This window comes from Drosophila biarmipes, chromosome 2R (genome assembly GCF_025231255.1).
Source record: "Drosophila biarmipes strain raj3 chromosome 2R, RU_DBia_V1.1, whole genome shotgun sequence".
Taxonomy (NCBI): domain Eukaryota; kingdom Metazoa; phylum Arthropoda; class Insecta; order Diptera; family Drosophilidae; genus Drosophila; species Drosophila biarmipes.
In genome coordinates, this window is record NC_066615.1 from 7391329 (window position 1) to 7416810 (window position 25482).

Below are 25482 nucleotides of genomic sequence, written 5' to 3' on the forward strand. Positions count from 1 at the left end.
CTTTCGGAACATAATTTGTGTAAGTACCACCGTTTAAAAAGGTTGGGCAATAGTTTTGTATTTCTTATTTTTTTTGCACAGTTTCCGGTTAAAGCTTACAGTGTCCTTGAGATTCCTCAACTCATGACATATGAGAAATGTCATGTTTTAAAGTTATTACTAACAAGTCAGTTTACAAACAATCACAAAGACTTCTGAAATCAAACAAAAACACCTCTTAACGAACTAAAAATCTTGTGATGGTCACACCTTTAACAAACAAAAGCTCTCATATCAACTTTTGAGACGAAAGTGTATGATACGATGTACTTAATAAATACACCTTCAAAATTTTTAACATTCGACACGCATTCGACAATTTAGCTGGTTGAATGAGAAAATGACGAATGAGAAGATTTTGAAAGTGTATTTATTTAGTAGATCCCGAAGACATAGACAATGCAAGGTAGGAACTATTTTTTTGTAATGCCGTCATGTACTGAGAGTGTGTTTCATAAAAAATATTGAAATCGGATAGTATCTTTTATCATATAACATCGGTTATCTTAAAAATATTTTTTTTGCTTGCGCAATAATGTTTATATGCCCAAATTTTATTTCGTCTTCAGTAAACAAAATAAATTTCATAATTTTAATTTTACCGGGCTTTTCCGATAAATCGGAATCGAGCTATCTAGAAGCTATCGATTGCCCGACTGGCACATGTGTTGTGCAATATCGGTTGTTGTTATTGCTTGTTGTTTTGAAAATGCAGCAGCTGCGAACCGCAGTTTTCCGTGGCCTGGCGGAAAGGCTTTGCCTCCAATCGAGGAGTGCCCACAGTGCCGGTGCCGAGATCTACGACGTGGTGGTCATCGGAGGCGGGCATGCCGGAACAGAGGCCTCGGCGGCAGCCGCTCGCATGGGATCCCGCACCTTGCTGCTCACCCACAAGCTGGAGACCATTGGCGAGATGTCGTGTAATCCCTCGTTCGGCGGCATTGGCAAGGGCCACCTGATGCGCGAAGTAGACGCCCTGGATGGCGTTTGCGCTCGCTGCTGCGATGTGTCGGGAGTACACTACAAGGTGCTCAACCGGCGGCGCGGACCGGCGGTCTGGGGACCCAGGGCCCAGATTGATCGCCAGCTGTACAAGAAGGCTGTGCAGCGGGAACTGCATAGTACCCCTAACCTGGAGATCCGAGCAGCTGCCGTGGACAACCTTTTGATCGAGGATGAACAGGATACCCAAGCTCGACGCTGTGCCGGAGTTCTGTTGGCCAACGGCGAGGTGGTGCGCAGTCGATCCGTGGTGCTCACAACGGGCACTTTTCTTCGGGCCCACATAAACATCGGACTGGAGGTTCGTCCAGCCGGGCGGATTGGTGATGCTCCTGCCAAAGCTCTGGGCGAGGCCATCGACAGATTGGGTTTTCGCATGGGCCGGCTAAAAACAGGAACTCCCCCGAGGATAGCAAAGGGCAGTGTGGATTACTCTCAGCTCCAGAGGCACGACGGTGATGATCCGCCCATGCCGTTCTCCTTCCTTAACAAAGAGGTGTGGATTCCGACTAAGGATCAGCTACCATGCTATCTCACATACACGACACCAAAGGTCAGCGACATTGTCCGCAACAATCTTCACGTGAATCGCCATGTCACCGAAGAGATAACCGGCCCACGTTACTGTCCGTCGATTGAGTCAAAAATTCTGCGGTTCGGCGCCAAGGTTCATCAGGTTTGGCTGGAGCCAGAGGGTCTGGACAGCCCTTTGGTGTACCCACAGGGCATTTCCTGCACGCTGCCCCATGACCAGCAAGTGGAGCTCGTCCATGCCATCCAGGGTCTGGAAAAAGCGGAAGTTGTTCAACCCGGATACGGAGTCGAGTACGATTTCATAGATCCCCGCGAACTGTACCCCACGCTGGAAACGAAGCGAGTGCCAGGACTCTTCTTCGCCGGACAGATAAATGGAACCACAGGCTACGAAGAGGCGGCTGCCCAGGGAATCATTGCTGGCGCTAATGCAGCTGGAAAAACGCGCCACAGCGGCGGAAGGCAACTAACGGTTAGTCGAACTGAAGGATACATTGGCGTGCTGATCGATGACCTCACGTCTTTGGGAACCAACGAGCCCTACCGCATGTTCACGAGCAGAGCAGAGTTCCGGTTGTCGCTTCGGCCGGACAACGCTGACATGCGACTCACCCAAAAAGGCTACGAGTTCGGACTAGTGTCCGCACAACGCTATCAGCATTTCCAGCAAACCGAGGAGAGATTGCTATTGGCCATCGAGTCCTTGAGGCGATTACGAAAACACACACACTATTGGAGACAGTCTCTCGACTTGCCCAAAGCCAAGGCGTCGGTAGAGAAAACTGCCTTCGATATGCTCGGCATTCCAGCGGACAACATCACTGTGGATCAGTTAATCAAGCTCCATCCCACCGAACTGAGCTGGCTGAGCGGGGAGCGACACTTGGCCGAAAGGCTGAAAATCGAGGCACTTTACTCGTTCTTTGTCGACGAACAGCAACGGGACGTGGAGGATGTGCGTCGCGAAGAGCGCCTGTCTATACCCGCAGACATTGATTACTTCTCCAAGTCCCTGAGCTTATCGAACGAGGAAAGACAGAAGCTGACGCTCATTCAACCGCAGACTATTGCAGCAGCTAGTAGAATTCAAGGAGTAACTCCCTCAACCATTGTGAGGATACTGAAGTATGTTAAGAAAGCCGAGCTAGCGAAAGCGTAGTTAAGATTAAATATTGTGTGTAAATATAGAATCCTTTTAAATATTTGTATTGAACAGCGCAATTTTGTTGTCCATTTGACATGGATTTAGCATAGTACCTTGTCCCAAACCCAAAAATGAGGTTTCAGAGTACATCCTTAAGTAGAGTTTATTTCATAAAATCATAAATGCCTTATGTAAAGTTGCACAATATTGTTTAAATGTTTGTTTCGCATATCGTTTGCCACATGGTTGAACATTCGTACATATTTACTTTGCTGCGCGATTGTGTTGGCTCAAGTGAGTTGATATATGTGTGCCCAACTATATGCTGTGGTCGTGTGAGGATCTGAGGAAGAAGCGCTCGTCTGCTGAATTTCTTGCTTTAATCCGATGGGTAACAGATATCTAACCTCTTTGGACTTTAGAAGATTGGGCTTTTGGATACTTTTTCGGACAGACATAAGCGCTCCTCCTTAAGTCTATTGTTATTTTTTCGGTAGCTGTAGTAATTGTGAATCTTTGATTTGATTTCGGGATCGATTGCGTTTCGGTTAGCTTACAGTTTAATGTTTTACACTTTGTATTCTGTTTACACACACAACGAAGATTGAGGGGGAGTTACAGTACATTTAATTTACGATCGATTTGTTTTCTTTTGTTAAGGTTGTATTTGAAACTATTTGCAGTAGTTGAATAGCTATCGCATGGCATTTGTGGTTACGTTACTAGATGCGCGCCAATCGATTCAGTTATGTGTGTCATTCAAGAATCTATTACGATTAGTTATTAAAATATATTCATTTTCAGTTTTACTGGTACATACACATAGTTTTGTCAAAGAAAAAAGTCGACTTGCATATGGCGGAATTTGTACGGAATGGTCGCAGCGTGTCGGTGTCCGTACTTATCTACTCAATAGGGACACCATAAATTCTGGAACACCTTGCATCGAAAACGAGTCGAATTTATAGTACAGGGTCTCGAATGAGGCTCATACGCAACGATTTTTTGAGTTTCGGTTTGGTTTTTAATTTTCTTTATAATATCACAGATTGCTTGAGATTTATGCATTAAAATATATATAAACCGCTACTTCATGTATCGTTAAATGTTGGGCAATCTCAAACACAAAAAGAAAAACTGGGAGGCAAGACAGAGGGAAAGATTGAACACGGGAGCAGAAACTATATCTATATCTTGAGAGTTTGCTTGGTTTTTGGGGTATTGACTACTTACTATAAACATCAATTATAGTGTGGATACAAAGTACTTTTGTAGTAGTAATGCTCCATTTGCTAGCTTGTGTTTGGGTGTGCTTCTTGAAGACTGTGGAGAATGCGTTTCCCGGTTTCTGCACTCTAAATCAGTAACTCAGAATTAAGGGCCAAAGGGTGGCGTAAAAAAGATTCATTTCGAAAAATAATTTCAACCTTTCGCTGTTCACTACTCATTCATTCCAGAATATCTCTCTAGGTTTTTGATTTGATTTGTTATCTAAATTTCAGTTCCGTTTTCCCACTTTGTATTCGAGTTACATTTCATACGTTTTCCGTTTTTATTCGTACTCTCCAAATCACAATTATTAGCAATTAGCAATTTAAGAATAAAATATAGCTACCCAGTATGTTTTGTATAATTTCTGTCCATCTTGTGTATATATAAATTTCTTATTAGAATTTTAGTCTATCCTTACAACTAGCATTAATGTTCTCACGCAAACTACATCCAGAGTTCCATGCAAGACTACCTAAAACTCTTATTGATAGCGCTTCGTTCGAGAGTAATTAGTTTACTTGGAATATGTCACAATATTTTACATTTTATGCAGATACGATTTTTACACCAATTCAAAATGTCTAATTGTGGTAGAATTGTATTCAACTTGCTGGGTAAACGTTAGATTGTAACACCGAGAACAAACAAATATCTGATATCTGTTATAGAATGTACATTGAGTTGTTTATTGCGGCCAAATGGTGTCCTTTTTCAGCCATCCTCCCTGCTCCCCTCCAGGGCCATCCTAGAGCTTTAAGAACTCGTCGAGCATCCGCTTGCGCTGCTGGTGAAGAGCTTGCTCCGACAGCAAATACATCCCAATGTCGCTGTAGTTTTTCATTAGTTAGTTGTTGGAGCTACTGAAGAGTTGGTGTCATAATGCTGCAGCCTCCTCCGCGCTGTTGCTGCGACCCAGTGCTCCCAGCTGCGGTTTGCTATCATCTGTAATACACCGAGGATGATGGCATTAGTTTGAAAGTTTCAGTGGGTCTTTTACCTTTCGGGGACTACGAAACCAAAGCGAAATAATAAGTATAATCCAAATAAGTGTAAACAAAATCATTTATTCAGGCCATTTCTAAGTATACGCTTCACATTTAAATAGGCAAATAATAATATGTAAGAACTAAGGATTAAAACATTTAGAATTGGATCTAAGCGGCGCTGGCAATACATTACAAATTCTTGTATAAATAAAGATGCGTGACTAACAACTAAATTATCGCTTAGTTAAATGTTACTGAAGGTAGATGTTAACTAGTTCTGATCCGAGGCGACTTTTCAAAACTTAAACCTAAGCGAGCACTCGCTCCACTAAGCAACCCACTCCCGCCAGGGGATCTATCATCATCTGGTGGGTTCGGCAGTGGGCGTGGCGGCACTGGTGGAAACCTCGTCGCTGGTCACCACCGGTGCCTTGCCGGCACTGCTGGTGCTGCTGCTGACCACCGGCGGCGGGGTGGTGCCACTGGTTGTGGAGGTTACCCCGCCGGAGGTGGACACAGTGTCCGGTGAGGCGGCCGTGGTCTTCGGAGGAGCTGGTGCCGGCGACACCGATAGCCTGTTTCGCTGCTTCTCCTCCTCTACGTCTGTCTTGGGTGTGGCAGTCATGTCCGAGTCTATAGTCTTTGGGGTCTCCTCTTTGCATTTACCTGATGCGGCTGCCGTGGCACCGACCGCTGGTAGCGAGTTGTTGGTCTCGGATTGCGGGCTGGCACTGCGCCGCGAGGAGTTCTCCGGTGAGCTGTCTGGATGGATGGGTTTGTCCATGGCTGCATTTGGTGTGGTCGGCTTCTTTTCGAGCGCAACTGGAGGCGGAGAATTCTTTAGGGGATCCTCTTTGATAGGTGCCACATGTTCCTTGCTCTCTGACTGCGATGCTCCATTGGACTCGGCTCCGTTCACTTCGTGATTCGCCGGCGGACCACTGCTGGCGTTGGAAGGCGCCTGGTTGCTGGAATTCGAGTTTGATCCGGTCAAATCCAAGGTGGCCGGCTCATGGGTCACCGGCGTCGCTGCCTTGTCTATCATTGCTGACTGCTGGGCGGCAGCAGCCACCGCTGCGGCAATATGATGCCTCATGGCATGTGGGCTACCGCCTGCTCTGCCTCCGTTCGCCGAGGAAGATGGCGTTATGGGAGGCGTGATTTTGGGCGAGCTGGGCAGCGACAGAGGCTGCTGCTGGTGGGCTGCCGTCGGAGTCATTCCGCTTGCCGCCGCCGCAGCTGCATGCATGGCCGCCAAATGCCCGTGATGGTAGTAGGGACCCATGTTGGGAATGTGGGAGCTGGAGGTGGTGGGAGGCATGCCACTGCCACCACCACTAGCCATCGATGTGGGCACCTGATCGGCGGTCAGCTTCACAGCTGCCGTCAGGTTTAAACTGGTGTGCGGTGAGGATGAAGACAGGCTGGAGCTGGCTGTGACGGGAATGGAGTTGCTCATCACTCCTCCGCCGGCCGAAGATGTATGCGGTGGCAACTGGTGGGCCAGCGAGGCGGGATGGTGCGGCGACATGTGCGGATGGCTAAGGTTTAGACTGTGCGGATGGGCACTGAGTCCGAGGGCAGCGGCTGAGAAACCGGGATGCGCCAGGCCAGCGGCCCCTGGATGGGCCAAGCCCATGGCCGCCTGCTGTAGGTGGTGTTGCAGATTGGGTCCGTGACCGCCCAGTGGAGAAACTCCCACGCCCGGAAGGCCAGCCATGCCTAGATTTAGACCCATGGCTCCGTGGGGGCTCTGCCGCTGGGCATTCGCTGCCGCCGCATGGTAGTGCGACATTCCGGGCAGACCATGAAGTGCTCCCGGCGGCCCTCTCAAGCTCATATTGAGATGGGGGATCATGGAACCCAGTAGATTGCGGTTCAGTGGGGAGTACAACTGGTTTGAGTAGTGGTGCGAAGCGTTCAGCAGTTGCGCGCGCTCCCGCTCCCTCTCGCGTTCCTCGTCCCGCAGTTTGCGTTCCCGCGCCTCCTTCTCGCGCTGTTCCCGCTCCCGCTGCTCCTTTTCGCGCTGCTCCTTCTCTCGTTGCTCCTTCTCCCGCTGTTCCTTCTCACGCTGCTCTCGCAGCTCCCGCTCCTTCTCTCGCTGCATTTCCCGTTCGCGTTCCTCCTCCCGCGCTATCCGCGCCCGGTGCTCCTCCTCCAGCTTCATCCGGTCGTGCATCGCCGGCGAGATGCCCAATGCAGCTCCGGGCATCATTGAGTACAGGTGGGAGTAGGGCGAGGCCATTTGGGGATACAATGCGGCAGCATGTGGATGCGAGGGGTGGGCGCCGGCGGCGCGAAACAATTGGTATCGGTGCTCCAGGTAGAGCTGCTCCGTGTACGGTAGCCCAGTGGGATTCAGAAAAGCTGTAATAAGAAGGCCGGTTATAATACTTTCAGTGGGTAATTCAGTGGTAGTCAGAATAGCAATTTAAGGATTTCTTTACTATTATCTCAACATTAATTTAGAACCTTCTGCTTACCTGCTGGCGGAATTCCCGGCAGTCCCGCAAAGTGCGAGTAGGCCTCCAAGGGAAAGGCGCCCGCCGGATGCATCAGTCGCTCGTCCGATCTGTATGGCTGGAATCCACTCCTGGCCAGAAGTTCCGGTTGCAGCGAGGCTGTTTGTGGTGTGTGGCTCAGTCGGGCGATCTTCTCCGGCGGCTGCGGCGATGGCGGAGAGCGCTTCTTGTTGCTGGCCACTCGATCCTCACCAGGTCGCTCGGATCCCCCACGTCCGGCCACCGAGTTCAGAGGTCCTGGACCGGATGACGACGGTGGTGGTCCGCCGGCTCCCGAGGTTGGCGCACTCCTGTCTCCGCCGACATCCTCCTCCTTGATGTCCGCCTGTTTGGCCAGCGTTCGCAGGGCGGCGGCAAAGGAGCCCCGGCTACTGGCCGACGAGGCACCAATAGCTCCCGGTGGCAAGCCCACTCCTGCTGCCAGCTGCTGCTGCACTGCAGCCGCCACCGCCTGCTGCTGGGCCTGGTGTTGCTGTTGCTGCTGTTGGTGCTGCTGGTGCTGATGCTGCTGCTGCGGCGACGGGGTGCCGATGTGGTTGCTGGGCAGGGCGTGGTTCAGCATGGCGTTGCCGCCGGCGGACGATGGAACCGGGCTGTTGGCCACCGAAGATACCGGCAAGCCGCCGCCGCCGCCGGGAGGCGTCTGCAGGTGGTGCGGCACGGGGATGTGCGGCGCGGGGCTCGTGGCCGGCCGCTTTTGTCCAGCCTTCGGCGGCACTGCAATGGAAATGAAAGGATTTCGGGGTTAGATATATTTAAAAATTTTGAGATTAAAGGGTTTAGTGTAACACTTGACCATTTTTGTAGGTCCTACATAAAAGAACATAGTGGGGTGGAAAGTTAGAAGCAAGCCCTTAGAGTACTTATTTCCGTTCTTTTTGGGAATATATAGTATTTATATGTGTATGACATATGCTTGATAAAAAGTAGCATTTTTTAGTATTACGCTTTGAAAGTGGTTAAGAGTAATAATTTATTTCTGTGTGGCTTTAAATTTGAGAGTTAAACAAAGTTGCAAATTCTTTTCCACCGAATACTCCGTGCCGAATGTACTCTGCATAAGCCCAATAAGAATCGGAGAGACCGGATTATACGGTCTTCTGTCCCTGTAATTCGACCCAACACCAGAGTCCCAGTGGGACGAGGGCAGATGGCTGGGACTGTGCTCGTTCGAATTTCCTCTGCTAATATCTGATTGATGTCCGCGAGTTGTGTGACGGGCAAAAATTGCGCATACGCCTCGTTGCATTTGCGGCAATTTGCATACGTAGGCGGCAAGGTGGATCCCCGTACGGCTGGCGGCCAGCGGGTGACGGGAGATGGGTGAGCGAACAGGGAACACTGCCACTGCCACTGCCAGTGCCACCACCATCGCCATCTGCATCAGGAGGAGCAGAAGCCAGGACAAGAGCAGTCACTCGATGGCCAGCAGGTTGACGCTGGTTGAATGCAAATGGCGAAGGCCCGAAACTTGAATTTCGGACATGGTCCACTCAGGCATGCGAATCGAATGGGATGGGGGCGGAGGACTGCGACTACGCAGTGCCACCACCTCTTTCGGTGCCCACCGCTTTTCCTTTGAGGCTCCTCCGCACGGCGCAAATTGCACGCCCAACGAATTTATCGATTCTTGTTACTCGTTTTCGGGTTGCCCGCTCCGAAATTGCTTTCAGATATGACAGCCACGCCCCCAGAGCCCGCCCCTTTCAGGTCGCCGCACCAGGAGAGAACTCCTGGCTAGTCCTGCTCCTGCTCCTGCTCATCCTTCTGCGCTCGCATTCAGTGCCGAATGGAATTTGCAACGACATCGAGGACAACGATGTTATGAGGCCGGCACGGCATGTATTTCGAAAACCATTTCGCTGGCTGGATGGCTGTACAGCTGGCTGGTCCTTTGTGGACCTTAAAGCTGCCCGGTCTCGAATGGAAACTCGCCTCCGAAGTGGTTTTTCCAGGGGTGGCATTGGTATAGGTCGGTGAGCTGCATACTAGATACTGTTTCGAGAGCTGCACATATTTCGGATTTTTGTGAAAATCAACAATTCAACAAGAAAAGAGAAAAACTTTTGTGGTTGGGCAAATATTATCACCTCGATGGCCCCAGTGTTCTGCTTTGGATTTTATTTATTTACTGGCTCGCCATCCAAGTGGAATCTGGTTGGCAGGCAGGCTCGAGCAGCTCCTCGAGAGCTTTTATTAAATGAAGGAAAAATGCAACGAAGAATGCAGCTGCATCACTGGCTCCGGCTTCATCATCATACTCATCGGCATCATGAAGAACATGCATCAACAGTCTCCCCCAGTAGAACATCATGATAACGTCTGCTGCATAAGCTCATGGTTTAGAGCGTTTTGTGTCGTTTATGAAATGGGGTGAGTGCGGGCTGGTATCTGCTATCTGGGTTCTGGGGTAGCATGCAGATGGCCTGGACACAGAAATGGAAATGGGAGGCAGAGCGGAGGTGGAGTGGGGCCTGTGCATGTGCTGGCTGCTCCTGCTGCATGTGTATTTACCAAACTAAACCGAAATAATGCCCGAAACTGCAGTACCAACATCGATGTCGACGACTAGAACAATAAAATGCCGACGACTGCGAATGCGAATGAGTTGGGCGCACGTAGTGGGTGGGATGGCAGCCCCCACACGCCTTACCCATGCACCGTATCCCGACACCCATGCCTCCCAAAACCCGGAACCCAACCCCCCGGACTAACCAAACAAAGCTCCTCGATGCCGATGCCGATGCCGATGACGATGATGCCAACGTTGACGTGGCTGCTCGTATTTGCCAGTTTTGCCCAACTCAGCCTGTGGGCTCTGCCAGAGCGGGGCAGGGATGGAGATGGGTATAGGTATAGCCATGGCTTTGGGTAGGGAAATGGGTTGTATGGAAATGCAGGGGAGTTTAGTGCCGGGGAAAACTAGAGTCGAGTCCCTCGGCCTCTACCCTTTCCCCCGCCGTGTTGTTTGCCATGAAATGCCTGTTTGTTTGCCTGGGTTTTGTGTACTTCAACATGGTCCCAGACCCCAGATCCCAACCCCAGCGGCCAGATCCCATATCCCATATCCCAGTTCTAGTGCCTAACCTGGCTCAGATGCCACACCCTCGTATATGTGCAGAGATATAGAGAGCCCGCTTTCGCATCGAGCGGCGATTTGCAGGCATCAGCGTTATTTGCCGAATTTAATCAGCGCACTGACACGAGAGACCCGCAAGACTCGACTCCCGTGCCGTCCGAAGTGCGGATGTATGGCAGGGCCAGCTTTTTTCCCCACACAAGTGTCCCTTAAAGCGCTCAGGAAGTTGCAATAGTCCAGCGCGCAGCATGGCCAGCGGGAACTGAAAGTGGAACTTTCGGAGAAAGGTTATAACTGGAAAGCAATGGAACTCTAAACTATTTAAGTCCTATTTTTGGAGTTCATTTAAAAAAGATTTTAGATTTATTTCCGTCCATTAGGATCCATTATAAGATTCTTGGGGTATAGATTTAATAGACCCCTTTTTTACCATCAAATGGTGTAAATTATTTATTAAAGAACAGTATTTCTTGGACTTAATTTACCATGAGCATGTAATTATAAACAAAAATCGACCCTCTTTGTGAAAATATCAAAGTATCTGCATAGAGTTGATACTGATTTTCGTCAAAAAAAGCATCCACTCTCTACTCAACTAAGCGCACCTTTTTAAACATGATTCAAACCACAAGAGATGCCAATTCATTTGGTATACAAAAATCCGAAACAAGGCACTTAAAAGCTCACATCTAAATACGATTTGCAAAGACCTTACATGCAGGTGTAATCCTGGGCAATCAAAATCCTTGCACAGAATTTAGTTCAAACAACAAATCTCATATCCATAGATTTATAACTCATTCATTAGCTGCAACCAGAGGCCAGGAAAGGACCAGTTAGGGGCCTTCTTCATTTCAGTTAATTTGGTCAAATGCAAATGTAATTTTGCAAAGTCAATTAAGTGAACCCCAGAGTGCAGAGCTATCCATCGGCTGCTAACCCCTCGAAAAGCCCTTGACAGCCACATAATGCAAATCATAACTGCCAATAAATATATAGTTGAATAAATTATGCACGGAAACAATGCTCTCTCCATGGCTACTGTGGCATTTGTCACATTTTGCAATTCGGTTCATGGCAGCAAAATTGGTTTTCTCGCTTGGGTAAATTAAAATGTCACCGATTCCGAGAAAGGCCAAAATGCAAGCACCGCCAACTGCCCGCACCACCCAACCACAAGTGGTTCCGAACAGCACCGCCCCACCCACTCGGCCCGCAGCCCATTATTGTACACATAAACACATGTTTCCATCCACATCCTCGCCGGCGCCGCCCTTCCCGAGCCACCCAATAATATGGTAAATTCGCAGGGACTCATTCCGAATTTATGCCATTACCGCCGCCCACAGATCGCAGTCCTTTGACCCCCACTTCCTCGTGCCCGGCGTGCAGAGCACACAAGCACACATGGGAAGAGCGGAGTGGAGGGAACTGCCCGAAACCTACGGCGAACATTCCTTGCCACACAGAAATGTCGCCGGTCGCATGCGATTATTCCACCACAACTAATTACAGTGGCAAACGGAACCCAGGACCTCCCCGCCTCCTGCTCCCCCTCCAAATTCGAGCGCACATCCTGCTGTGCCACGGCGACGGCGCTCCTGCGGCCAGGACATGTTTAGGTCAGCCACAGCACATTCACATGGCGAAGTGCACTCACCCTGGCCATGAATAATGTATTTAATAAATACATTCACAATTAAATCAAATGCGAAAATTGCGGCCGCCCCTTGCCTTTTAGCCGGGCGTTTTGTTGCATTTTTGATGGGGCTGGGCGAAAATGCGCCAAATGAGCCGCATGGCAGAGCCAAGTCATGGGTAATGTATGCTATGGTGGCCAGGGAGGTGCTCCGATCTATAAAGTTATCTATGAAATTGTGTTTTATGTGGCGTGAGAGATATTTTATAATCTGTATGTGGTGTAAAATATTAGTTACTTTCCTTTACTTTAATTTTCTTAGAAACGTTTGTTATCCGCCTGTTAAACTAAAACTAGGTTTAAAACCTGAATATCGGATATAAACTTCGTGAGATTATAGGGCATTTTACTACTTCTAAGGAACTGTAAAAAGAGGTCCTTTGGTTTTAAATTAAGACGTTCAAATCCAGACATAAAAATACTCAAACTCGAGAGATCTTCTCGAAGACTGTCGAGTGTTGTTTAAAGTACTCATTTTGTAGGCCTAGCGTTTAGCCTCATTTTGCTGATGTGGATTCTACATATAAGGCTTGATAGAAGACTCCCATTTGACTACGAAATCCTGTCATGCACCGTTCGGATTTAAGTCGAGCATTCCCATAACTCCGTTTAATCCCCAAGGGTTGATTAAACTGACTTTTGCGAATCGGTTTCTAGGGTCTGTTCACCTTAGGCTATACTGGCAATAAACACGCATCCCTTAGAAAATCCGAGACTTGGGGCTTAATTTACTTTCGCAATTTGCTCCCAGGCTCAGGAGGCGGCGGCATCGGGCCCAACGTGTGGTGCGCAAATGAATTATAAATTAAGTTTGATTCCATTTCAGGCGTCCCTCATCCTGCATCCCGCCTCCTGTGCCGAGCATGTCCTGCGGCTGCCGTCCTGCTGGCGCACTGCACCAGAGGAGGCCGTCAACTGCTCCTGCGGTTTCATATGCAATTATTTGCCGTCGCTCCTCGACAGCTCCTGCCGGATCCTGCGCACCGTCCTGCGGAGACGTCCTGGGATGAGCTCCCTCCGGCTCCCCACTCAAGCCGTAGAAGTGGCCGGAAGCCGGACGAAGAGGAGGAGCAGCAGGATGGGGTTCGGGATCGGGCAGAGGAGTCCGGTGCCTGCGAGTTTAGTTAGTTGGCAGCTGCAGCAGCAGCTCATGCATTAATTATTGCTGGTCTGTTGCGGTCTGAGTCTCCCAGTGGGGGTCCAGCCACAAAAGCCTAGCCTGGACACCATGGATACGCAGTCAAAGGAGCTCCGTTTCAGGACGGAGAAGGTTATAGCAGTAGTAGCAGTAGGTTCCCCCAACGCCGGACAGCGTTGTAAATGGCTGCGGTCACGCCTCCATTAAACCGACCAAAACTACCCAACTAGGCGGCCGTGTGTAATATGATTTGGCCCGAAACTCGGCGTGGCCGGATAGGGGCAGGAGCAGAGTGTACTGGACAAACAATATTATTGAGCAAACAAAGCAACAATAAATATGCATAATAATTCCATGCATCATCGGGCGGCAGTCGCAGTTCCTGTTTGAGCAGCTCCCAACATGCACATCCAAATATCCTGCACATATTATATGTACACGTGGAGGTACTGCTGACGGTAACGTGAAATGTGAAGAATTGTATTTCATTTTGCAAATTGCCAGCAGGTCATGCATTCCCTGACTGAAAATTCTATTTCGAAGTCAAAATTTAACAAATTTTGGGCTGCGCTAACTAGAATTTTAAGACTTACCAAATAAATAAGTGGACTAAGTTGTTTTGCCTTTTGAAAATAATTACAAGCTAAGATTTCCCTCCCAGTCAATACAATAGTTTCTCGGAAGTTAACATCAATGAATTGATGAAAATATGTGATATTTTTGTGGATATAGGGTCTAATAATAGGTTTTTAAAGTGGAGTATAATCCATAGAATGCAAAATTCATTTGGGCAACATTTATAGAGCTAAGTTAAAAGAATACCAGAATAAAAGATGCGCGAATTCTTCAGAAGCTGAGCTCTAACATGACAAAAAAGTCCAGTTTAGTAGCACAATGAAACAAAAACGCTAAATCCTGTAAAGATGAACCGTATCTACTAAAGAAAATATAGGATCTTTGGGTTTCTACAAGTTCAAATTATAGCCTGTTATTCTTAGCCCTTTGAGAACAAATAATATTCCAAAACTTTTATTTATAGGTCACTTTGGAGACCGAAACCTGTGATTCCTAAAGTTTAGGAGGTTTTAAATTGTTCGTTTCAAATGAACCGCACACTGTTAGTGCATACAGAGCTCCAACTCCAGACCTTCCCCCCTTGTCCCACTTTTCTCACGGTGTAGCCAGCACAGAGCTCATTTTAATTAATTGGAAAAGCAAAAGCATTTCAGCAATTTTGTCTACAAGACGGCAAATATCGCCTCCCAGCATTCCGGCACGCACAGAGAGCCAAGGTGGAAGGGGAACGGGGGTGCCTGAATGCCAGGACGACGGGATGCCAGGACACGGGTAAATGGCCGGGGCGGAGGCAGCGGAAAAGGATGCAGATACGGCGCAGGATACAGGATGCAGGAGCCTGCGCCGGGCAAGAAAAATGTTTGCAAACTTTTCGGTTCGCATTCGTACACAATTTAAATAGTTCGCAGTCACATTCCGGCCCGAAAGCACACACTACGGCTCCAGTTCCGGCTCCTCCTCCTGCTCCCGCTTCTCCATGCGGACAATAAACAAGTGCCGGGAATCACGAACACAAAGGCGAATGCCAGCAGCAGGAGCCACTTCCACGGCCACTCCCCCGGCAGTGCAAGAAATTGTCCTGCCCCCGTCTCCGGCTGCCGGGGTGCACAGCACAATGTCTGAAGGCATGGCCAGAATGAAGGAATTCCACACTGGAAATTCACAGCACGCGCGCAAGAAATGCACAACTCCCAGGCATTCCAAGTGCAGGACGCATTCAAGGCGGTCATAAATGGAATTTCATCCACACTCGCAGGCAAATCGAAGCATTCGCAGCAGGTGCGATGGATCCCACCACGTTTAGTTGCTCCTCGTCGGGGGATGAGGGGTGGAATTATCGTGAACCAGAAACCGCCGGGATTCTGCAGAACAAAAAACACTTGCCTTGCAAAGCATTTCCAATTAAATCTCTAAAATCGCTCTGGAAAAGAAGAACTTCGGGGGAACAGACAGACGGCTCAAGTGCCAGAAGTGGCAGCCATATGCCGAGGACATTGCCAGGAAAGGGGCCACAGGAAATGAATGAGGATGCATCTACATATGTCCGCCTGCCAGTGTGTGTGCGAGTGTCTGCAGAAAGGACATGCCTCAAAGGAGACTCGGCGGAGGCACTTGAGTGCGAGTGCGAGTGATACACATATCCTTGAGCCCACCTCACGTCCCGACAAGTCTTCGCCCTCCCATTCCCGGCCCTCTCCAGGGGGAGTGTCCTGCGAGTATCTTGTATCTGGTTGCTCAAAGGCTCAAGTGTTAGGCGAACTGCTGTACAGGCCCCAATTAGTCCTTTGCCAGCCGGCGGCAAGGATAATACTTACAGTAAACGACATTTGGTCACTGACTACTACCGAAGTGCAAACGAATTGTTCGGTTAACTTACCTGCAAGAAACAAAAGGGTAAGAAGGATTAGTATTGTATGGGACAAGGCAATATTAAAAAATGTACTTAAATAAACGCTTTCCCACTATTATTAAATTCATAAAGTAGTACTAACATTGTCTTTATCCTTAAAAGATTTAGGCTTTTAAGCTTGTCCGTTTAAATTAGACAAAGAAATGCGCCGAAATGAAAACAGGTTGATTAAGTCCTAATATTCGTTGAATCCTGTCTTATACACTTTTGATTATTATCATACCCTTAAGTGCACTTGAAGTGAAGCTGGGATAGGTTTACCAGCTTAAATCATAATTTAAAATATAAAATAGTAAATGGGCGATATACACTCAAGTTAACTTGTGCCTGTTAAATCTCTGTGCCGCAACTGATGGATTAGCATCGTCATCAGCATAAAAGGAAATTCACTCTGATTAAGTCCCGCAACTAATTCCGCTAAGATCTGGCAACTGTTTCACAGGATTTCCGGCGACTTGAATTGGTTTCCCTTTTCACGGCCACACTCACCCCATTCCCATACCCATTTCCATCTCCATTCTCGCCGGCAATCTTTTGTGATGCATTGAAATGCCTAATTTCGGTCGTAAGCGATATGAAAACGGGGTTGCAAGAGCCCGAGCCCGCAGCAAAGCCAACCCAAACAATCCGGGCAATCCCATTCAGACCAGCAAAGGCGACAACTGACGACGAGCACTTTGTTAATCCCGTATTTATGCGCAATTACGTATTTTTCGCATTAGTCAGCCAAGCAGTCAGCTTTGGGCGAGTCGAGACGGATGGCGACGGGATTTAGGGATTGGGTCCCAGTCTCGGCCTGAAGGCCCCGTCTCCCGGCCAAGGGATGTTGTCCGTTTGTTGCCTTTGTGGGCTCTTGTCCTTCATGGGCCAACCCCCCGCATTTGGCGCGCCCGCCCTTTTGCACCCTTGCCCTCGCATTTGATCCTTTTATTTCGCATTTTCCCTTTTTTCCTTTTCCAGGAGCGTGTTTTGTACTGCTGCCATAGAGCAACCATGTTGTGGCCGCCTTTTCTTGGCTTAGCCGTGTCCTCCGCCTTTGTTGCTCCTTGCTCCTTGCTCGCGGCTTCTGTCTTCTGTCTGCTGTTTCCCTCGGTCCTCAATCGTTTGAGGGAAAGGCGTTGCTCGGGTCTCGCCCCGCCAGCTGTCCCTGGACCGCCCATTTTTCTGCCTGCCTGTCTGACCCCCCGTTGGCCTCTCACCCCCTCACTCTCCGCGCTGCCATCTTCATCCTGCGCCCTGCGTCCTGCGTCCTGCGTCGGTCGTCTTGAGTCATTTACTTTTTACTGCCGCATAATATTGTCCCGATTAGCACAAACACAACGTTTTACCACAAAATCATCATCATTAGTGACGCTAACGCAAATGCTCCGGCTCAGTCGAAGGATCTGGCCCTCGGAATCTTGTTTTCCGCACAGTGGTCCAGGTAGGCAGCGAATTTGTTTCGCTTCAGAGATTCAAGGGAAGTGAACAGTATAATTTTAGAAGTAAATAAGTACAGTGCTAGAAAAGATCTGTTCTGAGTTTTTCATGCAAGAAATTCACTTGGAAAACTTGTATTAAATATATCTGAACGAATTCGAGTGAAACACTTGATAATGGAAAAAGAAATTCCCTTTCTTCAGTACCCATAGCAAAGACTTTTTTATATGTTAAGACCGATCAAGCTCATAATAGTACATCACTTTGTTTTCATAAGCATTTCTCGACATTAAGCCCACTGTGCCGAAACGCAACAAAGCAGAAGCACGGCAGGAATGGCCAAGGACATCGGAGAGGAGGAGGATAAGGAGGCGTCTGGGCAGGGGGCGTGGCAGGGGCGGAGACCGACGGCAGCAGTAAAATAAGCAGCAGGCAGAATGGCTGGCAAGGCGTCTATTATGCGAAGGCATCATTTAAGGGGATTATTTTATTTGGGCTCTAAACAATAAAGTGGGTTTATTAAAGGCACGCTCCCCACGCCCGCATGCCCGCAGAGGAGTCCCAAGATCTCAATCCTCCAACCGCCCCACCCCCATTCCAACCGCCTTTATGTGGGATCTCAGTGGAAGGATGAGTGGGGAGTGGGAGATGGCTAAGGACGAAGGACGAAGGATGTCTGTGCACAAAAGATGTTGCGCTATAAAAGTGCAAAAATGTGTTTTTCGCTCTTCACAGTGCGCCCCGCCCCTCGGCGCATCCTCCCCCAGGCCGGCCCGCCCACTCTGCCCCTTAGTCCTTTGGCTCCTTCATTATTTCCGCTGCTGTTTGTACAGTTGCGCGAAGCGGGCGACGCCTTGCATCCTTGCCTTGGCTTTATCCCGTTTTTCTGCTCGCCATGGCCCGAGGATCCTTTTTGTGTGTTTCTGGGTGTGTGGCATGGATTTTAAATTAAGTTTTAATATTCATACTGAGCCGCAGTGAGTCCTTCTTAGCTCCTGCCCGGCACATCGCTCTTTTTTACCCCGCACAAACACTGCAGGACCGCAAACAGCTTCAATTATCCAAGGGTTTGAGCAGTCAGCAGCGAGCAGTGAGCGGTAAGTTACTGCTCAACACATTAGCCAGGACTTAGCCGCAGGATGAGCAGGACCGAGAGCGAGAAATGAAATGAAGTGCAAGCTCAGCTGAGCTCAGCGCCTGCAAATCGCATTATGCGATGAAAAGCTGATTAGCCAAAACGAGACTGCCCGGAAATCCCATTGTTTGGCATTCTGCGGAACAGAAATTAGTTTCTATATGTCGGGATTAGCAAAGAGCACAGAGGGACTTCAGTTAATCTCCTAAGAAAAACCAAATTCCTCCAATACTTTGTAGGCACCTCCAACTGTACAACTTGTTTTGGTACTTTATATTTTAATTATTTATTTCTTAGAAAACATATTACATGACGTCTATCTTAAATAGATAAACCTTTTTCAATGTAACTTCAATGGTCCCAACTGCAAAGCCCCTTACACATTTCCGTAATCAAGAAACATTCTAATTAAAACAAGTAATATAATTATAATTATATTTTTAATGAATCTAACTCTCCCCTACAAATCGCCTGTAGATTTCGGAGAGTAGTTCATTATGATTTGATTTTCAACACCTCATTCCGCCCATCCGGACTTGAAAGCTCCCCGCAAATTAGATCAGATTGCTTTTAACCAAGAGGAAGGCAAATAATAGCAGAGTACTTGGAACTCCTTGGCAGCAGCTTCCTCGAACGCCAGAGAAACCGAAAAGTTTGCTAGAAGATTGTGAAGTGAGGCGGAGAAAACTTTGTGGCGACATATTCTTGGCAGGATGAATGTGGCGCTTTCCATCCCGGGGCGGAGCAGAAAGGTTAAGCGAAACGAACTCGCACTGATGGGCGGCCGACATGGGTTAAGAGGTTATGGGTCAATGGGGGCGTGCCTGCAGGCCACAAAATGAAAAGTTTCTCGAGGAACTTTCTCGCAGAGACACACAGAGAGAGCAGAGAGCCACTGAGCAGAGGAAATCTCCATAGGCAAACAAACGATTTTTGGAAAATACTTTTGCCGTATTAAAATGTGTGCTCCATGTCATCCTTTGGGCCTCACATACATTTCCGCCTGGGTGTGTGAGCTTGTGGTTAAGTGTGTGCTCCTCGAACACAAACACGTCCTGTGGTCGTCCTCCTGATGGTGGGCGTGTCCTTATGCGGCTGGCTTTTTAGTGTCAGAAGCTGTCGCCCTGCCGTGTCGTCCCCATGCCTCACAAGCTGCCCCGAGCAGGAGGTGGAGTGCCAGGGGAGGATGTACCCGAAAAAGGTGCAGATGTCGTCCTAAATGCTGCCAAACGACAACAGCATGTTAATGACTCTGACCCCTTTGGACAACGGGCAGAGAGGTCCCGAGAACAGGAGTCGCCGGAGCCGCAGGAGTGGCGTCCTCTGGGTGCGTCTGGTCGGCTCACTTCACTTCATGTCTTGTCTTGTCTGAGCTGCTTAAGTAATTGGCATACAAATTTACTCACTCAACCGGCCCCCATCCTTTGCAACTCCCCGAGGTGGCTCGTTAATGTCCTTCCTTCGTGGGATCGCCTTGTCATTTAGCTGCTCCCTGCCTGCCGGAGTTGTACATTAATTTCCAATCCCCCGAAAATCCATGTTGCAACACTCAAACGCACAGCTGCCGGGCTGACGTTTTAATTGAATGTCTGTGCGTGTGGGCAAGAGATACTTTTATGTGCGGGCTGCCGGTCGCCAGCAACAGATACAGATACAGATACAGCTACAAATTGCCCGAGTGCTTGGGTAATTCTCGAAGTGCGAAGAGTTTATTGTAATCGCCACTTAGGCAGGGGTTCCCATCCTCATAATTCAGACGTTTCCCTGGCTTGTAATGAGCCAGGAGAGAAGTGTTTGCTATTCTCATTTTTATAGACCTTAGCATTCCCTCCACGGCTACACACATGTTCCGGCCAATGTTTACACAAATTATTATCATTCCATTGCGATTTTCAATGCCTTTATTGCCGTTGCTGGGCAAATATTGATTTTGGCCCCGGACAAGACACAACACAGACACTGGCGATAAGGGATTCCAGACCAGCCATTCGTTTCGACGATTGACATTTAACCAACAAGTCAATTCTGTATTATTTTTGGGAATTAATAATGCGTCCGACAATGTTTATTTGTTTGCCTCTAATTCAATTTGCCACAGAAATAACACAAAAATACCTGCAAAATTAATTTTGTGTTCTGCCATCGGCATCTCCCATGCGGCTTATTTACACTGACGGACAAATGAATTACAAAACGGTTGTGTTTTCGAGTGAGGGCGGCGTTAGAATTGTGCGAAATCAAATGCATGCAGCTTATTTGGGGCTTAATTGACTCTGTTAAGGCTGAGTCCATAATTAAATGAATATTTATGCAAATGAATTCGGAGCGATGCCACGAGCATTTCGATTTCCCCACCCAAAAACCATTTTCTTTGCACCTCCTCATAAGCCATCTCGCACGAAAACGTGTTGAGAGCTCTCGATTCTCGGTTCTCGGTTCTCGCTGCTCGGTGTGTGGGATTTGTTGTTCGTGAAAGACAATTTACAAGGTGATAATTTTTCCATGGCAGCGCTAAAACAACACCGAAGATCGTTGGAAAAATAAACCGAGGGTCCGTTCGAGATCTTGCAACAGCTGCCGTGGCAGCCAAAGCAAATAACTTTGATCTGACACTTCCACCATCGACATGGCCCATAGACCATAGACCATAGACCATCAGTTGTGCGTGTCGGCAAATTAATCAATTGCGATCGCTTCGTGTTTGTGTTTGTTTTCCCGGTCCTAAGTGACGCGATCCCATTTCCATTTCCCTTCCCATTTCCCTTCCCATTTCCTCCCCAGCGGTAATCCCCTTCGGAGATCTTCCTCCGTGAGACTCTGGGGACGACTTTGTCGTGCGTGTTGACATTTAATTGTCGGCCTAGAGCCGCGATGTCAAAATAAATAGCGGGGAATTGAACGAACTCATTGGGCAACCTCCATAGCATACCATTTCATATTTTACTATTTTCGTGGTGTTCTACAGATATATTTTGGGAAGCACGCACTATCCGAACGGCAGAGACAATTAATGCCGGAGCACTTTAGCGCTGAAATTGAATTTTTATTGGTGTCCAAGGTGGCGGGGGATTAGGGTCGAGGGGTGGATTTTTCGATGGTTTCCGAGAGCTGGAGAGGCGCAAAGCAATTTATGTGTTTGACAACAGTTTTAGTTGATAACTGTTGAAAGTTCTTTATTGCAATGCGGGGCTTTCACGGCCTCCCAGGCCTTAAATATTTAAATCTATTGGAAAAGGTGTTTAGCGACAACCCTGTGAAAGTTTTATCTGCAGAACATGCTAATAATGCAACCAAATGCGGCTATTTATTTTTAAGTTCCAAAAATGTTCTATCGTTACAAGCTTATTTTGTGGTATTCGACTGTTTTGACCTACAAAATGGTTTTATCTCATTTTTAAGCCACTGGGTTCAATAGCTGATAACTGATTACAGATGGTATACGACACATGATGAAATGTGTTGATAAAGATATTTACTACTTTAAGATGTGAAGCTGTAATATAATTCAGACATAGGACACTAGACGAACCCCTGCCACGATCCTCAGCGATGCAGACCCGTAAAGGACGGCTACTTTTGGAAGGACTTTACCAAGGACTCACCACAAATCGGTATCGGAGCATGGATGCTGGGCAATCCTCTTGGTAGCCATTCCATCATTTATTATGGGCTATAATCCGAGCAAGGTGCCACTGTCTCTCTCGCGGACTCCCACAGGCTCTCCTTCTTCCGGGGAGTGAGTGTGTGGGTGTGGATGTGTTGCACTCGATTGCACTGCGGGTCGCGTAATCCTCTCTACAGGATCTGAGTTCGGATCCCTTTGTTTTCGCCCCCACTTTCGCTTCGATTCTGTTTTTCTTCCCGCCCCCTCTTCGGGTTTTATTTACTTTTGTTTTTGCGTCGCGGGACAACAAATTGAGTTAATCCAAGGAAACGGAATAATAAAACAGGGAGCTGGGGGTGGAGGTGCTGGCGGGGGTGCTTTATAAACGATGCCCCGACCTGCGTGCAAAAGGTTGAGATTTTCGCGAGAAAAGCATTAATGAAAGCAGCGCCGGAAAGAAGAGGCACAAGACGAAGGATGCAAGCGGAAGTTGTTTTCTCTACCCGCCGACGCGTTCTCCTTTCTCTTCCGCTCGCTGCACTCCACTTCACTTCCTTCCTGCTCCTGGCGGGATTTTCTTTTCTTTTCTTGCACTGCACCGAAATTTCTGCGTCGTCTGTTTCGTTTTTCTTTTTTCGCTTTCTTAATTTAATATTTACTTTGCACTTTGTTTAACTTTTACTCGAGCGCTTTTCTTTTCATTTTACTTTTCCAATTTAAATTCCACGCCAAAAACTTTTGCCTTCCGACGAGTGTGGTGCGAGGAGGGGTTTTTGGGGGCTCAAAACTTTTGCCGCTCTTCGTTTTATTTGGGGTTCAGTGGGGTTAACGCTTGCCAGTGGTGCAAGCAGGCACTACTGCTGCCACCAAGAAATGCAAATGGGCGAGGGCTAAGACAGCCGAGTTCTGCGGGCGCCCACACAATTCTCACGCCTCAAGTGGCGGCCATAATTACTGCAATCGTAGTCGTAATCGCAACGGTAATTGTAATTGTAATTGTAATTCAATTCGCTCGGCCGCCTCCGCACTCAAACACTCAAGCACTCGCACACTCTAGGCGGCGGAACACCCACTCACTCACTGACGCACTGGGATCACAATCACAATCACAATCGCTTCACGAGACTCGAGCACCACGCGCCTTAATTGCCACCGCTAATCGCGCAATCCAGAAATGTGCGAATTGGCCAAGAGGGAGAGCAGCTGGCCAGCAGGCCGAAAAACCAAAAGCCGAAGACACGCCACTGGCGACGTTTGCGAAAGGACTAAACGGCGGACGACCGCTCGACTCCGAAATGGGTAAGACGTCCGCCGCGCACTCAAACACTCGAACACTCGCACACTCCAACACCATCGCACTCACACTCGCCCAGCACTGTCGGCCCGCTCTTGGGAAGAGCCAGCGAGAGCGAGGGCGAGAGAGCGTACACCAGGAGAAAGTGGGATGATATTCTATTTTACTTGGTATCCTAAGGTATCAAACTCTCTTGTACTCTCTCTTTCTTTTCAAAAACAAAATTTTTAAAACAAAAAAAGTTTGAGGTCTTCTGTATATTTCATTTTGAAAACCCAAACAAGTTTAGAACATAGGTTCAGATCGATCTTAGATCTCTAAGAGACAGTCAAAACTCATTTTTTTAAAGATCTACATTAATAAGAAGGAAATTTAGTTTTCGGATTGGAAAGTAGATAGATCTCATAGATCTCTATGTGGAAAGTCTTTTTTTTTAATAGATCTACATTTATAAGCAGGACAACTCGAGATATTAAGATTTTTGATTGGAAAAATAAGTAATTTTAAGCCTTCACCAAAGGTATTTGTTTCTATTAGAATTGCACCTTTTTTTGCCAAGTGTCCGCCCGCTGCTTAGAAATGGTGAGTGAGCACGGCGACGGTCGGCGTCGGCGTGTGAGTGAGCGAGCGGCGGAGAGAGTGATAGAAAGAGAGTGTGCGGTAGAGCGGGAGAGGCGAGGCAGAGAGCCGTAGAAAGCACGCCGAGTGCACATAGTTGTTGTTGTGCGGAGCAATTTCGACTCGTGTGCACTCTGAACTGCTGAACTGCTACTGCCGCTGCTCCACACTCACCCACTGCTGCTGCACTTTTTTGGGGAGGATACGTTGGTTGTGTGTGTGCCTGCTGCAACTTTTGGGGGGCGAGAGCGGCGGAGAGAAAGCAAGAGAAAGCTGAAGAGAGAACCTGTGAAGACGCAAAATGGTGGCCACCGCAACAACAACAGTAACACATCGTTGAGGTCTCTTGGTCTCTGTTGTTGTTGCTCCCCTTGTTGTTAGCTCTTTGTTGCAGCAACACCAACAACTAGAACAATAACTACAACAAGTGAGCGCTGTAAACAAAACCTGCGGTTCGTGTGTTCAACACCTTGGCAGAGCTGCAGCAGAGCAGCGCAGCCGCTGGCCAACAGAAGCATTCCGCCTCCCAGAGTCCAGTTATTCCAAGTGGGCGGTGGGCGGTGGGCGGTGGGTGTTGGGTGGGTTGTGGGCAGCGGGTGGTCATGCTGCTGCAGAAATACTGTTGCCTACTTTTTGGGGCGGCGGCGATGAGAGCTTAAGTTGAGTTAATTATTGCAAAACACAAACAAACACCATCTCCGCATAAAAGTCGAATGTGGGCAGTAAAGTGCAAAGCCACAGAGCGGAGGGACATCTAATTGGTGGTGCGAATTTCGGGTGGGTGGGGAGTTGAGTGGCGTTAGGAGTGGGTGGAGCGAGCTAAAAGATTATATTGTGATTGCGGGGGCGTGTGTTAATCTGTTCAGTGGGTTGATCGAAGGGGAACATAGGGTTAACACTCTATGTTTATATTCTATAATGTACAAATTTCCAAAATTGTTAAACTCTCAGTTCTTTTGGTGTGGTAGTTTTGTCAATGTATAAATATAGACAATCGGGACATGATCCCTTTTAAAGCGGTTCTCGGTAAAAAGCAATACACAAAAAATCAAAATTATATTGTAACTTTACCCCTAACCAAGCACATATGTCATGCTCAATTAGGCAGTCCCCTTCGTAGACCTAATTTCGGGTTTCAAGATCGGGTTGCCGCCCCGAAATCCCTGGAACCAAATACATTGCAAATAAATTGAGCATAAATTGGGCGTCAAGGGTGGAAAGAGATTCGATCTGTGATCCTCAACTAGAAAAAGTGTTACCTAACCCCAAAAAACAAAGAAGGTGGCAGGGATTTGGGTATATAAAAAGGACTCTCACTGACACGCCGAAGGACATGTGTCCGTGTCTGTGCGTGTGTGTTTGAGTGCCGGAACAAAGGCAGCCTTCATGATATCCTCGGATGAGCATTTGGCTGGCATGCAGCTTCGTTCTCATCCGCTGCTCCTGATTCCTCCTCCCCTTCCGCCCGCTCCCGGTGCTCCTTCGACCCATCCTTGCTCCTTGCTGCTGCTG

At 48.1% G+C, this 25482-nt stretch overlaps 2 protein-coding genes across 10 annotated transcripts in view; one reads left to right on the forward strand and one right to left on the reverse strand.

The window, feature by feature from the left end:
* Positions 1–721: 721 nt before the first annotated feature.
* Positions 722–2935, forward strand: LOC108026626 (protein MTO1 homolog, mitochondrial). Its single transcript, XM_017097642.3, has one exon. It carries the CDS (start codon positions 749–751, stop codon positions 2732–2734), a length of 1986 nt encoding a protein of 661 aa, XP_016953131.1. The 5' UTR covers positions 722–748; the 3' UTR covers positions 2735–2935.
* Positions 2865–25482, reverse strand: part of LOC108026624 (zinc finger CCCH domain-containing protein 18) — a 72867-nt gene continuing 50249 nt past the window's right edge. For 7 of the 9 annotated variants that reach the window (XM_017097636.3, XM_050888028.1, XM_044091828.2 and 4 more), the window contains 2 exons: positions 7461–8216; positions 5036–7344 (listed from right to left, as the gene is read on the reverse strand). In XM_017097636.3, the coding sequence (XP_016953125.1) occupies positions 5339–7344; positions 7461–8216 (2762 nt within the window). In that variant the 3' untranslated portion in view covers positions 5036–5338. Of the gene's footprint in view, positions 4934–5035; positions 7345–7460; positions 8217–22056; positions 23326–25482 lie in introns of those variants that run through there. The other 2 variants (XM_017097637.3, XM_017097641.3) reach the window with 2 other exon arrangements.